Raw genomic sequence first — 18407 nt, 5'->3', positions numbered from 1 at the left:
GTGGGGCTGCAGGGCGGCCCTGAGAGGTCTAGAGCTGTCCCGTTTGGGACACAGACAGTTCCAGCTGGTTCCAGCCAGCTCCGACAGACCCACTGCCGGGCACAGCTCAGCACCTCAGTCATGGAAGCAATGCCTCTCTGATGACATATTGAAGAAGGGGTAAAGACACTATATGACAGCGTGAAGGGAAAAAAAGTGAGAGAAATAGTGCTGCAGATACCAAGGTCAAAGAAGAAGGGGGAAAGGGCTGCTGGATCAGGATTACCCTGCACCTTGTGGGAGACACCATGGAGGAGCAGGTATTTCCTGTGTAGGACCCTACCCTGGAGCCGAAGACGATGTCTAGAAGGAAGCTGCAGCCTGTGGAGAGCCTAGATTGGAGCAATCTTATCCTGAAGGACTGCAGTCCATGGGAAGGTACCATGGTAGAGGGGGAAAGAGCATGAGGAAGAAGGGTTGACCACAGCCCCTATTCCTCATCCCACTGCACTGCTTGGGTGGGAAGTAGAAGAGTCAGGAACAAAGGTGAGCCTGGGAAGAAGGGGAATTAGGGGGAAAGGTCTTTTTGGCTTTGTTTCTTTTCTCACTATACTGGCTGTTATTAATTGTTAATAAATAATGCTGGTTTATTCATGACTAAGTGGTAAGTGGTCCTCTTGGTTTTGTCTCAACCACAAACCTTTTCATCGTATTTTCTCCCTCATTCATGTTGATGGGGGAGTAAGAAAGCAGATGAGTAGGTATCCAGCAGCCAGACATGGTCAACCCACCACACAGACTCTCTGAGCTACTGCTAAATCCAGTGCCCTCAGGTATTGAGTCCCTGTGTCACAGAGGCACAGGAAGGGACAGCACTGGAACCTCTTGACTCTCACTGCACTGCTTAAAAGTTTCTGTGCTGCCAAACAGAGTTTTTTTCAACAGAAACACCTAATATTTACCATTATTTTTTAAATGGAGCATCGCTCCAATATGCTACATACAATTGAGTCCAAAGACAGATTCCTCTATATGTTAGATCTTTGTATCCATTAAAATTAGAAAGATGAATTACTGAAGATTTTCTGTTTCTTCTGCAATCAAGGAGGTAGATATTGTCATTATTTATTAATACTTTTCTACTTGAAGACGATCATACAAGTTATCCCTACATTTTCAGTAGCAAGAACTGTAAATTGTCATGAAGAAAACTGAGATGTAAACTTACAGTGCACATGAAAAGCAGTAAAAATCAACTTGCATTTATCGTGCAGGAGCTAACACAGTGTAAGATCTCACACTAGCTATTTTAGCCATTTCATAAATATTACCTATATTTTCCACTTACCACATTTTCTTCTTGGTTTTTCATTGGTTGCTTAGAAGAAAGAATGTACAGACCACTTCGTGATGAACAGAGAAAGCGTGTAAGAGACCAACTACTCATTCTTACCTGTTTTTCTCATGAATTTTCAGGATTTCGTGTGTCTGTTGTAGCAGCTGTTTTTCTAGCTTGTATGTTGACAGTGAATTTTCCAGTAGCTGAATTTCAAGTCTGGATGTTTGATTTAGTACCTTAAGGATCAATGAAAAACATTAATGTTTATATTCTCCTGGTTACGTTGTTATAGCAACATACTGCAACCATTTCATTCTGATTCGATGATTCATCAAAAATTCTTTCTAAATCCTTTTCTAACCTCAGCTGCACTGCTGGTGCAAATGAACTCAATCAAGCTACACTGATATGTACCAGCTGATAGTCTGGCACTGTGTTTACTGTAGAGTAACACTAGGCCAGCAGCAAAAGGAAAGTTGACTGCCAAATAAACTTCATTTCAATGGAAAGAACAAGAAGCATCCCTCAAACGCGTGTTCCTGCATAGCATGCTTAAACCAGAAGAGTGCAAGCGTACTTGGGCTGAAGCCAAAGTGTTGCATCCACTGTTTTGTAAATAGAGCTCCTACTTTTAGCGTCCCCCTGAGTTCTCTGTTTTGCAGTGTTGGCAGAAGTCTGGTGTCTGCTTATGTTATCGCTATTTGCACTCTTACACAGATTTTTAGGATGAAGGCAGTGATCCTAAACATTGCTTTAAACAATTGTCTTTCCCTTTACTGGTCTGTATCAATAGTACAAGTTTTACTAAGCACATCAGGCTGGAAGAAACTTAGTTAGATAAAGGAGAATAGATTCTAGCAACAAAAATTCAAAAGTGAAAATAACAGAATGATTTCTGGAATTAAATCAATAATATTACTGATGGTTGATTTTGTTTGGATAGCATTCATTACGTAGAGTCTGAAGGAGTGTATGTAAATAGTATTTGTAGGTATGTGGGCATGCAACAGCTGAGAAGATTTTGTTACAGAACATAAAGGGAACAGCTCTCAAACTCAACCCAGTGGCTTATTTTGGTTTGAAGTTGTTGACATTTACAGAGCAACCTGAGTTGTCCTTTTTCAAGGGTAAAGAGGGTGAAAAAATTAGAATTTATCAGTATGAATCTATAGTGTTGTTCAAGATGGATATATTTAGAAGTTCCAGGAGGCATCACCAGTTTCAGAAGGACCTGGCAGAAATTGAAGGTGTGTTACAAAGGTTGTTAAAGGGTAAAAAGACAGGAAAGCATCCACAAATTTCAAAAGAGGAAATATCTGTGGAACAGCTTACAAAAATTCAATAGAGCTTTAGGTCAAGAAGAAAGCCTAAAGGGATTCAGTGGGATTTCAGATGGATAAGGGACTGGGAGGGGTCAGTGAGATTTTAAGGAGATGGAGGGTCTATATTCAATCCTTCAGACTCCACCTTATTCTGGTACAAATACTTATTACGGGCAATAAAATCCTGTCCCATTTTTCTCCTCCTTGTGTCCTACAGACCTTCACCACTCTGCCATGCAGTTGGCTACCTCTATTGCTGCCAAGAGCAGTCCCTTTTCACTTTCTTGAGCTGTCTGCACCACTCCTTTCTGATTGATGGTAGAGCTAGAGACTACAAGGAGTTTCTCATACTACTAAAAGAGAGGAGGTGGGAATGTCATCACTGATCTGAAAGTCAGAATAAGTGCTGCAACAAAGGAGAAACCACTGCCACTAACACCCCCTAAATTCTTCAGCACTAGGTGTAGAAGAGCGAGGAAGTCATCCACTCGTTAATGCAGATGCCAGTGTTACCTCTATCTCAGCGTGGTTCCTCAAACAAAAAGTGAGACAGCGGTAATACACATTTTGTCTCTTACCTGCTTAAAGGAGGAAACCATGAATAATTACTCAACACTTATGCCTATGGTAGGTCTTTTGATATTTACAAAATATTCTTACACCTTCTTTTTCTCTACTGAATATATGATACTACAATTCATAGATCTTCACCCCTTAACTTTCTATTTAGGTAACCTGTTGATAATAAATTAAAGATTTTCCCTAACATTTTCATAGTCAATATACTGTGCTTCAGAAACTCTTGTCATTTGGTATCACAAAATTTATAAATGAACACTGGAATATTAACCAAGATGTAAAAAAATAATAAGTTGCATGTAACCCACGTAGGACAACATATCTGACTTTCATATTTATTGATGTTTCTCAGTGTACTCTAAAGTGATTATGTAAAAACTTGGTAATGATACTGTAAAGATGATTAAGGATACTAGAACGGAAAATATGAACTTTCAAGAAGTACTAAACCAAACAAAATAAATGCAGTGCTTTAATTTCCCTGTCCTAAATGAATAGCAAATTCAGTGTAGCTGGTAGCATACCACATGCTATGAAGATCAAGTAGAAGTCAGGAAAAATAAAGAAAACTGGTACGTATTTTACACTGATAAAAGAATTCAAAAGGCAAGGGTAGTAATAAGCCCTTCATAGTAGGTATGAAATTGTACTCTGGGTTATGACAGTGATACTCCTGTATCACAACAGTGATTTTAGTGCTAGGAATCACATGGAGACAGCTCTTTAAAGTCACGTGATGTTATACAGTTAAACAGGAATTACAAATACACAGTGTTTCATAAAGAAAGCTGATGCTTGTGTCTCTTCACAGTTTAAAAACTGCAGACAAACACTACTTTTAAAATAGCTGGAAACATCTTGCAGAAAACAAACAAACTTTCTTGTAGTAGTTAAGAGGCAAACAACAATGGAGATCAAAGGCTCTGCTTCAGCCTGAAGCTTGTTATTTAGCTTGACACTTGTATCATTCACAGTTGGTAGCTGGGCTGTTTATTTGAAGGCAAATGCTGATTTAGTTTCCTGGACAGTCTGCTTTCCTTACACACACAGAGCTAAACACACCAACCAAATGAGATCAAAAGAAAAACATTTAACAAAGGTCAGCCACCACCACTGTTGGTACCAAGAAACAAGAGGGTGTATGTTTCTTGGAGTCCTGTGTTGAAATGTTTTGTGTGGTGATGCATTAGTTAAGAGAGAGGATGGGAAAAGTTCTATGCAATTAACAGCTGTTACAAAACCACTCTGGGAACATACCTGGGTTTCAACGTCTGTGAGTTTTCTCGTCTGCTCGGCTGTCTGGCTGAGGAGGCTGGTCCCTATCTCAAGCATGGTGGCGGTGTGGTTCTGCACAGCATTCTGCTGCAGCTGCACCATCTCCGATTTCATGTTTTCCACAATGTAGTTCTCAAGCTGTAAAAGAAAAAAGGTTGTAGCTGTGGTATTTTTCACCTGTTTAGGCATTCTGATGACATAAGGGTGCATAGCTGGCATTCTTGCCAAAAGGGAAAACTTCAACTTTTTCAGGGAGAATCCAAGTTTCAGTTGACCCTGCGACTGTTAGGGTAGGGACCTGATTATCTGGGTACCTTCTTCCAGTCACAGAGTCTCAGTGTTTTAATAAGTATCATAGCCTGCTGGCATGAGCTGGATCAGGACCTGACTGCCTTCATCTTTGTTGAGGTTGGTGTGAGCATTTTTGGTAGAGATGTCATGGCAACTCCAAAACAAATTCCTAAAAGAGCAAACCATACCACAGGGAAACACCGGTTCCTACTTGTACATCATAACTTACACGTGAGTCCTTCCTGGAAGAGATCCTACCCTATCCTACCTCCCCTGGATTGTGCCCATCTCACAGTCATTCAACAACATGATTTTTTTACTGAATTAGATCCCCACAAAGAATTTGCAAACTCAGCAGTTAATTCAGTGACCAAAAGGTTGTAAAGGAATGGAGACACTGTCTTGGCAATAAATTAAGGAAGTTGTTCACCAGAAAAAAAAACATAGAAAGCTGTTTTACTCCTTTGCTTTTATTATCTTGATTTTGTTTGGCTTGCATTTGCAGTCTGTTGAACTGAATCTGAATTAGGACCCTCTGATTAAATTGGGCACCCCAGAGAGAGAGAGAGACACTTATTTTTTCCATTTGTTTTAGTTAATGTAGGTAGGGTAATTCCCTTCTAGCTACCTAGGTCCTCACCCTGCCATAACAGACCAGAAACCCAAGATTATTCTACAATATGATGAGATTGTTTCTTACTTACACAAGCATTATTCTGGCATATTGATTGATCTTCTCCATAAAGTATTAACATAATGAAAGGTGTGCCAGAACATTATTTTAAATACCTTCTACTGAAATCATCTGGAGTGCAGCTAATTTATACCCAGTGAAGATTTGATACTTAGTTTCATTTTGTGGCTGATCATGTTCTTTTCATGGTTAGCAGATTGCAGGCTTAAGCAACCACTGTTTTACCTAGTAATTTTAATCACATTGCTCCTGCTTCTGCAAGAGTAAGCATGTTTTATTGTGAAAGGTAAACAACACAACTAAATATTAAGAACCAGATTGAGTTGATTTAGAGATTGAAGAAAGGAGGAGTTGTCAGATAGACAGTGTGATTAATAAGAAAGGCTGCTTCCCTGTTATTCCTAAGCATACCTGTGCTTAGGGGTAACTGCTGTTAGATTTTCTGATGAGCCATATCAGCTGAGTCTACAAATTTGCTCATTTATGTGCACTTCTTTTTAGTTTTATAAACATTTTTACAGAGGAAGAACACTACCACAATGTAAAATGGAAAATATTTTCTGCATAAATCACTTGTTATTTTGTTTGCACTAGAGTGGATGTCCTGCCGTTTCAAACAAAACTATTTGAATTTCCAGGAAACACCTCTGAGCTGGAAACCTGTGCTGGGAAAAAAATATTGTTGAATACTCGGATAAGTATTAAAATGAGATTTAATAGCCAAGGAAAACTGTGTATTGTGAAACAGTGTCTGCAGTGGTTTTCACTGTTTTCCACTCCCGGTGTAAGTTTATTCTGTTTTACTGTGAGATGAATGTTACAGATATTAATCTAGTTCAGGGAGGATTTTACAGATCTCACATTCCTACACCATGAATTTATGTTCAGAAGTATTTTGCCTGTATATCTCGTTAACATAAGACAATGTATTTTTAGCCCCTCTTTGCTTGTTTTCTAACAAATACCTTTTTCCTCCTATCCCCACCCCCACCCCCCCCATCCCTTGGTTACAAATAACCCCTATGAAAGAGCTACACAAACTGGATAGTTGTCCTTTTCCATAATCTGGTCCAGAGACTGAAACACATGAACAAGTTCAAATTTCTTCTGCAGCTTTCACCTCATAGTAAAACACAGGGCTCTCAAGTTATCCCCATGCTGGGCTACCAACACATACATTTCCTCACATCCAATGCCTTTTGTTTCCAGGTGGGACCATACCAGGTCCGTGGTGTGTCTGTACAGAGCTTGATTTGTTAGTCCGTAGCTTTCTGAAGCTGCCTTGCTGTACATGAGCCATGTGGTGCTTGTGTGTAACGGATATCTGGGTGAACCCATTCAAAAATATGGTGGCTACATTTACTATACATCAGAAATCAGAAACTGGATATTTTCATATCAATTAAAAGAAACAGGGAGAGGGATATAAATATAAAAGACATATTTCTATGTTTAAATAGTTATATTTTCCTTTTATTTTTTTCAGATTACAGAAAGGACTGCACTTAAAAGACCTCACTGCATTTGTATGGAGCTACAGCAGGTCTTGACAAGCACAAAACACACACATATACTGAGGCATATTGGATAACCTGTACTAATTGTGTAGTCTACTCTCCCTATATTATCCAGTCTTGGGCAATTGCCCTCAGTTACTCAGCCCCAAAAGAGTCTCTGGTTGAATCTCAGACTGACTCATTATAACAACAATGCTTCAGAATCACACATTAAATGCTTTTGTAAATATTTGGTGTTCGGTAAATTGCCACGATAGTTTCTATAAGCACCTCTCAGGAGTATCAGGAGCCATTCACTCCGGAAAGGGAGGGTAGAACAAGAAATAACGAAGAGGTTCTGTTACATTGATTCCCCTTCCTTCCCTCACCCATTTCTCTTACTTTGCTCAGCAGATTTATTGGTTGTGGTACTGGCCCTGCTAAAATCAATGGCAAAATTCCCATTGACTTCAATAGGCCAAGATTTTACCTATTATTTTTATTGCAGGAAACCAACATTTACCGGGTTCATTATAGCCAAGCACTCAGTTTGATCTGAAGCCTTCCCTTCTTTGGAGGCTTTATATTAAGTGTACTGAACCTTAGATTGAGTTTTCTTTGTTGTTAGTTAACAGAAATAGCATCTATTTAACAGGTGATAAAAGGATCCTTGCAGGGTGGCCTCGCAGAAAATGTGAGTCACACAAACCTATTCACAGAAGTAAATTCAAGAATATTTAAGGCGTTAAGTAATTTTTTTAGAGCCCTTTCATCCTATAAGTTAAATTTATTTTGTCTAGAGACTTTGCATTAAAAGGTAAATGTATAATGCATAATGAAGTATTCTTTTCAGATGAATTTGCTTTTTACCTTGGGATTTTCAGGTCCTTATATAACCATTTCTTCTAATTTCAGTTACTTTTTGTTGCACATGTGAAACAAGGTTCTTGTCTGCATTCTTTCCCCTCATCCCACCCCTCCCTTCCCATTATATGGCTTTCTATAGTGCATTGATGTCCCTGTTATTAATTCAGCTGCATCTGCTTTTGGTAAGACTCATTACATTGCACAGGAGTTTTCAGTAATGCAGAATTACCGGTGGGATGCATAACAATGTTATAACATTCTCAGAAATAAAACTGTCAGAAGGTTCAGTGTTACTGTTTAATAAACATACCAGAGGATTATGCATTGAAAGTATCTAGCTTTTTCTGGACAGTGTTTATTGAACGATCTTCATAGAAACCACCCAAACACTAATAGAACTATTAAAATGGAACTGTAACTTAGGGCCTAAGTAAATGATAATAGTTTGTGGCAGATGGCTTATAAATGAAATAAGAGCTTTTTCTTGTACTTTGATCAAGTAATGTTGGTCCCATGTAATTACATGGTAAAAAAAGCTATGATATCCAGATGACATTAGGTTTTCATGCAGTGCCTTAGAACAAGAATGTAAGTTAAAACAGTAATAGACTGGTCTCCCTGTCCTACCATTAACCATGCATTGCAATTCATTTGGAACAATAGAATAGCAAAGTATCAGTAATACTGTGTAAGAGCTGTTTTGTCATGTCTTGCTTTGTGTACCTGAAGATGTACTAGTAATTCTATACCTCAACAGCCAATGTAAATTCAGTTCTTTATTTTTTTTGTCTAGGGTGTCATTCCTCTCCACACTAATGAATTGCCTTGGGAAGTCAGGTATAAAGGTGACAGTTGGTGTAATTATCACCAAGAAAAGTTAATTTATTTGTGGATAAAAAGGCCAACATTACCTTTTTTTTTTTTTTAGTATCAACTACTTTAAACTGTTTTGCAATGAGAAAATTTTGATAAAACAATAAATTAACAATAATGATCCTTTACAGATGCAAGGAGTAGAGATCAACCAGAATATATTTTTCCACTTTTTCTAACCTTATGTAATCAGTGGCAGTCATAGAACATGGGCATAGATGGCCCTTAAAGACAATGAATAATGTCCAAATGTCAACATGCTAATTTGCACCTGAGATGGAACAACCTTACCTGGGCTTTAAGCATGTCTAGGAAAGCACACAGCAGCCACAAAAAAATTGTAGATATACCATCAATGAAGATAACTACTTTTCCAAATTTATCCTCAATTAGATTTAGTAGGATTGCAATCAGGGTAAAGTTTCTGCAGTTTTGTCTTCAGTTCTGAATGTTGCAATTCAGAAATAATGCATAATATTTTGTGAGAGTGTATGGAAGACAAAGAAAAGTCATAAATCTAGAAAATTGAAAGGCTTAAGGAAGTTTAGCTTTAATAAGAAGGCTAATAAGAAAATAACCATCTGGAAGAACATAAAACTGCAAAGAAAAAGAGAGTAATTTGTTTTCCTCATCCATGAAGCTGCAGTAAATGAAGTTTAACTTCTACATATTGAGGAAAAAGTATTCTGATAGTATAGGATATAAAATACTGATAGGGATTCTGTGGGAAAACTGTGAAAACACTGTCACTGGAGTTCTTGCAAACATAGGTAAAAATCAGGAAGCTTATATGGTATTTTATTATTATTTCTAGGTCTATTTTTTTCTTCCTTCTCAGGTTATTTACTACTTAACTTCAGACCTAAGCTCACAGACTTGATATTTGAAATCAAACCCTGTAGTAAAATTTCCACTGGACTGAGAAAAGGTTTGGAAAATTCATCTAAAGAAACTTTTAGAAGGTAGTCAGTTAAAAAAAAAAAGCCTCATATAACCATATAAATAGGAGGAAATAATTTATATAGAGCAAATTAAAAAAATGAGGAGTGTCACTGAGTGTGCTTCTGAATGTGTGAATATACTGTAGTAGGGATGCAGTCCTCAGAACCTTCTGAGAAATTAGTGTGTGAACCAGCTCTGTAGCTATAAAATGACCGCACTTTATTGCACTCCAGTTATTTCTATTATTCTGCTTTAGAAACTAAAGTCTCTGAAAATCAATTTGTGGATACTTGAGCTTGTGTCAGTGGTGGCTTGGCATCTCTCTACCTTGTTATGTTATGCAGCAAAGTACTCACAATAATAGATAATGATGGTGGAAGAATACACTGTATGTCATCCCTCTGGAATTTTTGGGAAACTGGAAGCAAAGTATTTTTTTATATAGGACTGTACTGTAACATGAATAGAAATAGTCTTTGCTACATAAGTCAAGCCAAGACATGGGGAACACAGAGTTCTTTGTTTCAAGGTATCAGAAGGTTTCCCAAGTTAGGCTTGCCCAATAATATAATATACAATATATGGGTAATTTATGGGAACAGTAAGGTTGAGTTTCAGTTCCTCATTAAGTATCTGGCATACCAAATAAAATGTGTTGACTTAGGCCAAATATTGATTGTACTGGCTTGATAATTCAATCTGATCTTCCTACTAAGGCATCTTCAAGAAACCTTTCCAATTTGTTTTCAAAGTTTTATATCACTCTAAAAACTTGCCTGATTCTAGATAAAACCCCCAGAATCTGTATAAAGGAAATATGTAATTAATTACAGTTATTAACATACAGGTGCTGGAACATGTCCAGATAAGGGCAATGAAGCTGGTGAGGGGACTGGAGAATAAATATTATGAGGAGTGGCTGAGGGAACTGAGGAGGTTGAGGGGAGACTTAATTGCTCTAGACAACTACTTGAAAGGGGGTTGTGGAGAGGTGGGGGCTGACCTTTTCCCTAGTGACAAGTGATAGGACAAGAGGAAATGACATCCAGCTACTCCTGGAGACATTTAGACTGGATATTAGGAAAAACTTCACATAGAGGGTTGTTAGGCATTTGAACAGGCTGCCTAGGGAGGTGACAGAGTCTCCATCCCTGGTGGTATTTAAAAGACCGTTAGATGTGGTACTGAGTGATATGGTTTAGTAGTGGGTGGCAGGTTAGGGTGACGGTTGGACTCGATGATCTAAAGGGTCCATTCCAACCAAGACAATTCTATAATTCTATTAAAAAAAGTGCACTAAAAACTTTGAGTTAATTTCAACAACTTTATATGAATATTAGATCTCAGTAAACTGAAGGCTTAATAAAGTCAATAACCAGCATAGCAGAGAATCATACCAAATGTGATTAAATGATCCCATAAGGAAGCTACTTGTAAGAAGTAAATCAGAACAATATGCTCTTATTTTCTACTGATTTCCCTGCTTCTAGATAAAAACCCAAAATCTGTATAAAGGAAATATGTAATTAATTACAGTTATTAATATACCGGTGCTGGAGCATGTCCAGAGAAGGGCAATGAGGCTGGTGAGGGGACTGGAGAATAAATATTATGAGGAGTGGCTGAGGGAACTGAGGATATTTCTGGTTCAAAGTATTGTCGAATTTATTACTAACCTTTACAAATTTTGTTACAGCATCGACTGATATTTTTCTTTCTTGATCTAACTTTCCAAACCCCTTCATTCTATAAACTGAATTAATTTATTGTTATACAGTTGATTGCAAATGTGAACCATCCCCAATATACACTGAAAGGGAAGGCATAATTGTAGAAAAGGCAACATCTGCCATCTTACCCTAAACAAATTAATATCCGGAGGGATTTAAAAAAATATTTCTCTATTCAAGTGTGTAACTAAGTAATTTTCTTTGGCAAAGATACTTTTGGTGGGGAGTACTTTTCAGAATGACTCATTTTGGAACAAATTCTGTGTAAAAGAATATTTGGATACCTTATGGCTCATTCCTGAAGATGGGCATATGATCTGTAGTCAAAATTAGTTCACTGAAATATCTCCTCACTACATTACATACAGTTCTTGAAAAATGTAATCTTTGAATGTATAAATAGTTCTGGTTGCTATATTGCACTGCCAGCTTATAGCTAAACTTTCAGTGAACCTGGGAAGCCTGTTATTTTTGTTAAAAGAGGTAGTATAATGTCTTAGCATTATACTACTTAATCTATTTTTAATTCTGCTTAATTTCTTACACTCATCACTATGACATTTGAAATTATTATTGGTACTCTGTGTATGAAAACACTTTTCCAAGAAATGTGAAATTAAGGCTCAACTGCATTGCATTCTAGTCTTTGTACAAGTTTCTGCTTTCTGTAGTGCCTTGTACAAATATCACAGAAGGGCAATCTCTTTAATTCATCACCATGAGCTCTGCCTTCTATATCCTAAATCCTCCCTGATGAAGAAATCACAATTTATTTTCCTTTTTAATACCCTTTGCCTATCTTCCCTATGTAAGTTTTAACTTCATTGGAGATTACCCTTCTGGTTTTCATCAGCACCTGATACAAAGTCTCAAAGTCAGCTAAAGGCCCAAGACATTATATTGTGTTGACTGCCAATAATCTACAGTCTTAATTTGGGATCTTTTCTGAAAGCATCAATGGGAATCTTAGATGCATTGAAACCACTGAAAGTACTGCAATTTTAGTAAAAAAGGGGCTATAGGAGTGTAAAGAGATCCCTTGTGCTACCAAACATCAGTCCCACTGTTTCAGGCAAATACGTATTTTCACTTTTGACCCAGAGAAATCCATAAAACATCCACTCCCTTCATCCCACCAGTCTTAAAACACTCATTGGAACTCATAATCTGTGCAATATGTATTTACATCCTCCAAGTGTGTGCATCTATTATAAATAACCAAGTGGTGAGGAAAACTGGAAGTGATCTCATATAATTTGCTAGGTGACAGGGTGTAATTCAAGCTTCCTAAAGTTTCAGCATTACCAGAAATTTAAATCTTATTACATACTGCCTGTCTGTGACACCTATGATGTTTCCCCAAACACCTGGTAGGGACTGAACCATGGTAAAGTTTTGCCTTGTCCAAAACAGATGAAGTGAGGGGTCAGTGATCTTTGTGGCCATGATTAGTGTTTATGAATCTTACTTTACCTCAAAACTCAGGAAAAACTAGAAACAGAACATATCTGCAGTCACAGCATGGATCATGGCCTGTTTGAGGGCAGAGCATGTTGCTAACCAGCTTCTCTCAGTGAAGCCTTTGACAAGCACCTGAGGAGCCAAGGTGTTTGTAAGCAGATGAGGTCCCTCACCTCAGCGTGTATTATTTAGTGATTTTTTTTAAAGAATCCTACCTACACTATGCAGATTTAGAATATTTTAATCAATAACCCTGTTCTTTACTTCTCTTTTTCCCCTCACCTAATGGTGTTAAATATTATTTCATTTTGCTTCATGTCTCGTTTTCAGCATTTGGCTTCAACACTTTTCCACTGCTACCTAATACAGCAAAGACAAAAACCTGTATGTGCTATAAAACCCATTCCCACCCCAAACCCAGGGAAATGGAGGCCTGAAATTCACTGAGCTACTTCAGTATATCAGCAATTAATATCTAGACAAGGGTTTATATGTTCTCACACACAGCATTTATGTGCATAGATTTACAAGATTAAATGCATAGTAACTCCGTTAAATTATGGGTTATAAATGTAGGTAGACAGAAATATTAATTTGTGTCCTATAAAGTTTGTCTATATTTATGGTTCTTTTCTTACAATAAACTGGGCACAAGTGGTTTAATGATATATATGTTCTGAATAAATGACATTGTTTACTTTAGTTTTACTACAGACATTAAAAAATGATAGTGATACATCTCTGCTAGAATCACTTTATAATTTTAAGGCACAAATAAATTAAATTTACAGAAATATCTGTAGCAGTAAATTAACAACTTCAGTTTCCCACAGCACTATTAAAATTTAAATACTAGTACAAACTAACACCTTTCTTTCTATTCCTGAAATTCTATATATGTAATCATTAAGTGTGTCCAGACATACCTATAATTCTCAGCATTATAATGAAAGTGTAACTCTCCATAGTGGGGAGAAGATCCTGCCAAAATATGTGCAACCCCAGAGAATGTGGTTTCTTTGTGTGCTGATGAAACTGATTGCTTGAATACATGGCAAACAGTTAATTAAAATACCTGAATATGTCTCCAAATAGTTCCTTCCAATAACTATTAAAATAAGAAATGTTTAAAAAATTCAGGCAGAAACTGTCATGTATTTAGTATACATATACATATATTTACAAATGCATGTAATATATATATATGTATATGTAAACTAAGGATGAGTTAATTCCACTAAGTAGATTATAAAATCCCTGGTTTAGAAGCAGCCGTGTAAAGATACAAAGTTATATAACAACAGGTGCTCAAATTAGCTTGCAGAAAAGACTATGAGACTTGGTAAGATAAAAGTGCCTTGGTTTATCTGAAATGGCATAGTTCAAGATATATATCCTTTTATGGCTTTAAAAATTGTATAGATAGATAAGACCTTTTTATAGGAAATATGAGAGCAGCCAAAGCATATGAATACAATTCTGGACTTTCTTTTCATTGAATTCTTCTGGGGATATTGAAAGGGAGTAGTCACAGATTTCCTTTATGTAAAAGTGTGCTAATTACAATCTCCTTCATTCCCAGTTGCTGGAGTGAGACTTGGGATATGACATGATTATCAATTCCCTGGCCTAAGTTTATTTCTTTAATTCTGCAGCCTCTGGGTGAGAAATGTAAACCTGCAGGTTTCTCTAGAGAGTTTGGGTACTGGCAATTTCCAAATGGAAATGATAATACTAAAGGAATTGTACTGGAGTTGCAATGCTGAGGAGTAGACTCCAGTTGTTCTGTACTTAACACTGAGCACAAACTCAGTAGTACCATCAAGAATACTGAATTGAAAATATCTTCTTTAATTCTGTGGAATAAAAACCAATCCAAATGAGTTTAGGGAAAATCTGAAAATTTAAATCTTTTGAAGATATTCCTGCACTTCAGTCACCGTAAAGAGGGAACAAATTTTATCCAGGACCTGGCAAAATGACTCTCTCCTGCTGCAGTTTATCACAATCATAGCTCTTCCTGAAAGTCAACGTTATTGCATGGCATTCCTTTGTATTTCGCGAAATCATGAGCTAAAGTGGGGAAGATTTCAGCCTACGATTTCATATCTGCCAACTAACTGGCTGATGCACAATTCCTACTGCTGTTGGTAACAAAGATCGGACAAATAAATAGATGAACAAGCAATCATGTATGTGGGTAAGCACACATGCAGAGGAGCAGATGTAGCAAATGATAGACTGAGGAAGAGATGTATATGTTAAAAATGGATTGCAAAGTATAGAGGTAGGCAGTTTGCATGAAGCAATTTGAAAGTGTGTATGTTTTCACAAGGGAAAACAGATGCCACTAGGCAGGTATTTGCAAATATCACGCTCAGCACTGAGTTTAAATACAGCTAGATGTGAGTGGTTTAAGATTCGTGCATGTTAAACACACATTCAAATAATTATTCTAAAAGTGAAGTGGAATAGCTTTTTATTATTTTTTTTTAATATCAAGACACTGTTTAGATGTATCCTTCTGATAATCCAAATATGAATATCTTTGCAGTGGTCAGAGAACTAAGCTGCCTGGCATACTGGTACCTGTGGCTGCTCCTGCATTCCCAGTGAGGCGGCTGGGTGTCTGTCAGACTCAACTCTCACTGATTAAGTTGCTACTTTCACTTGCACATTTCCACACAGTGTCCCTGTGCCCAAAGTGATAACGATCACAGTAATTTCCGATTTGTAATCCAAGAACATGTACTGGCCCTTGCCCTGACAGAGCTTCACAGTTCACAAATACAAACTGACAGTCCTTTTTGCATGATTAATGTAGTGAAAATATGGAGACATGAATCAAAGATGAGACACACCAGTTATTTCAAGTCCATTCTTCACTCAGATCTTGTATGAATTCTTAGCATTTATCATGGGTTTTTCTTTCTCAACCTTTCTTCTGTAATTCTTTTAATTTTACAATAAATCCCAAGTAGGTCATGTATAACAGTAAGACTAATGTTTTCTTGCCAAGTAAAACTGCATACAGTAGAGTGGTTTTGTAATAACTCAGAAGCATTTACAATGTAATCAAAAATACATTGAATAAACCAACATATTGGAATAACTGCACTATTAAATAAAAGGAAAATATCCCAGGCCTTTAAAACATGCTGTAACTTCAGAATCAGAGATGACCAGGGCCTGAAATCAAAAACAGATATTCCTCAACTATCAAGTATTCAGAATCAGGATTTTAGTTCAACCTCATTTTCATAACCATATGCATGTGGTACTGTTCTTCTCCCTCAGGGGTAACAAAAAATATCTGTTGTACTGACTTTGTAGTTACTGTACATAAATGCTGACTTTCAGGTCATTAGTTTAACCACATGTGCAGAACATACAGGAATTAAGATAACATTTCTCATGACTACAGCTATTCAACCAAAAGAAGAATTGACTTCAATAATGCTCCTATCTATCACACTTTGTACTATAATAGTAGAGAACAAACTGCTTGTGAATCCGTAAGAAACTTTGGCAGCTGTTTTGCTGAGACGTAGGTCACACTCCTGTTAATAGTTATACATTCTGCCCATTAGCTGGCAGTAACATTCATGCCCTGTAGTCAGAACATTATAGCATGGCAATTTCCTCAGTACTGAAAACAGATGAAAAATCTTGTCAGGCACTAAAAGAATGCTGTGACTATGACTCTAATCGCACTCATATCTGTTGCTCCTAGAGGACCCAAGCAAACTATCAGTTACTAGAAAGCATAGCAGAACACCTCCCCTGCTTGCAAAGCTGTGCCCAGAGCACAGAAAACCTAAACACAAGCAGTGCTATAGGCAGGAATGAGCATTCTGGCCAGGTGATCTCCTTTTCAAAACACAAGATTTTCATCCCTGTTATTGATGCTGATGGGAACAGCATTAACTTTATGTCATGCCTGAAGGTCTGATCGGGTTGGGGGGAGACGAGAGTATCAGAGTCAACAGAGGCATACAGATCTGTGAGGTAACAGGCCGGGAACCTCCTGATTCCACATTGAGATATCCTTCTCTCAATCTGGATCCATTTCTTCCCATACAGGTATCTCTGTGGTTTCATTTTGCACGAGGTCAAATTTTGCAGGGTTAGGACACATACAGATTTATGTGTGGAAAAAAAAGTATGATCCTCTACTAGGATGACACGGGAAGGTTAGAGAAAACCTGGGATCCTGACATCAGAAAGTCAAAGGAGGTTTTGCAATTAACCTCAGTTTGGCTAGGATTTAACTTTCATCCCTGAAACTTCACTTTTCTTTTTGACTTTCAGCTCCAGAACAGGTAAAAATGTCTTCCCGAGCCAACAGGAGGGCTATTATGTTATTATTAATTAGCGGTCTGCTGTTCTGATCTACTCTGAAACTAAGCACTGGGGTTTGTCATCTTACTGTAAACCTATTAACAAGCTATCCAAGATTATTTTCTTGTGAAAAGTATGATCTTAGCATTAGTGCAAATGTGCACATAGGGATTATTTACCATCATTACATTTGGATTAAACTACTAGCTTCTAGACATGAAAAGAAAGCTAAAACACAAGTGCTTCTGTTCCACTTGAAATAAATTACCATGCGACCGCAAATTCCCAGCAGGAAAAGGGAAAGGGAGACATAAATTCTGCACAATGTGTAGAATGTTTAATGGATTTCTGAGTGATAACATTGGAAGTAGTGGCACTGTTCATTTTGTCAGTGTGATGACAAAGAAGGAAAACAGGGCTTTGTTCCTTTCTTTGCGAGTAGACTGCAAGGTGTTTTCTTTAAAAAGGAACAATACAGGAAGGATTATATAAAATGAGAAAAACTGCAGAGTTCCAGTTGAGAACTGAACTTCCTGAAAGGTCAGGGTGTTGGGGTTTGTTTGAAGCTTATCTTTTTTGTCTCTCTGCATTTCCAGTAGCAGATATTTCACAGCTGGGAAGCAGTAATAGCTTTGCTTTCTTGGCACCCCAAAGCAGTGGGCCATTCCACTGCTGCTGCACAAGAAAAGGTCATGGTGTGAAAGCACTGTCTTCATCATCCTCCACAAATCCGTGGCATGTGGGACTAGAGGCTTAGTGGGAACACTGCAATAGCTCAGCTGATCTGAACTACGTTTCCAGGTAGGACTTCTACTTGCCAAAGAAAACTAGATAACAAATCTCAAATGTACTACAAACTTTTGCTCTACTTGAAGGTTCCTTATACAAACTGACAGCTAAGTGTTTAGAAAAGGTGTATCTCCCTCCTCTTATTCATGCTCTTGTAAAGTTCTCTGTTAGTCTGGGTTACTGTAAGGTTCCCTTTTATCTGGGATAGTTGCACAGCTTTCATTGACATACAGATGAACCAGCCTGTTTTCATTAGTGAAAGCAGATTTTTGCAAGAAGGAGAAAGAAACCTTTCTAGCAGTACTACCAAAATTCCTTACAGATTTCTTTTTGGACGTGTAAAAGTAAGATGGTCTAGCTGTTTTTCCTTGTACCAGCTCCCAGAAACTCAGTGCAGATCAGGGATTCACCCTGCCCTAGTTGAATGCA

At 37.5% G+C, this 18407-nt stretch overlaps 1 protein-coding gene across 1 annotated transcript in view; it reads right to left on the bottom strand.

The window, feature by feature from the left end:
• The window catches only part of ANGPT1 (angiopoietin 1), a gene marked incomplete at both ends in the record, with an annotated part of 154620 nt that overhangs the window by 79598 nt on the left and 56615 nt on the right, over window positions 1–18407 (bottom strand). The window contains 2 exons of the mRNA XM_084280518.1: window positions 1433–1554; window positions 4477–4632. Of these exons, the coding sequence (XP_084136644.1) occupies window positions 1433–1554; window positions 4477–4632 (278 nt within the window). The remainder of the gene's footprint in view (window positions 1–1432; window positions 1555–4476; window positions 4633–18407) is intronic.

Source organism: Gallinula chloropus (genome assembly GCF_964237585.1).
Source record: "Gallinula chloropus genome assembly, chromosome: 2".
NCBI classification, from domain to species: domain Eukaryota; kingdom Metazoa; phylum Chordata; class Aves; order Gruiformes; family Rallidae; genus Gallinula; species Gallinula chloropus.
The sequence above is the reverse complement of the archived record's forward strand: the minus strand, read 5'-3'. Positions and strand labels throughout refer to the sequence as shown.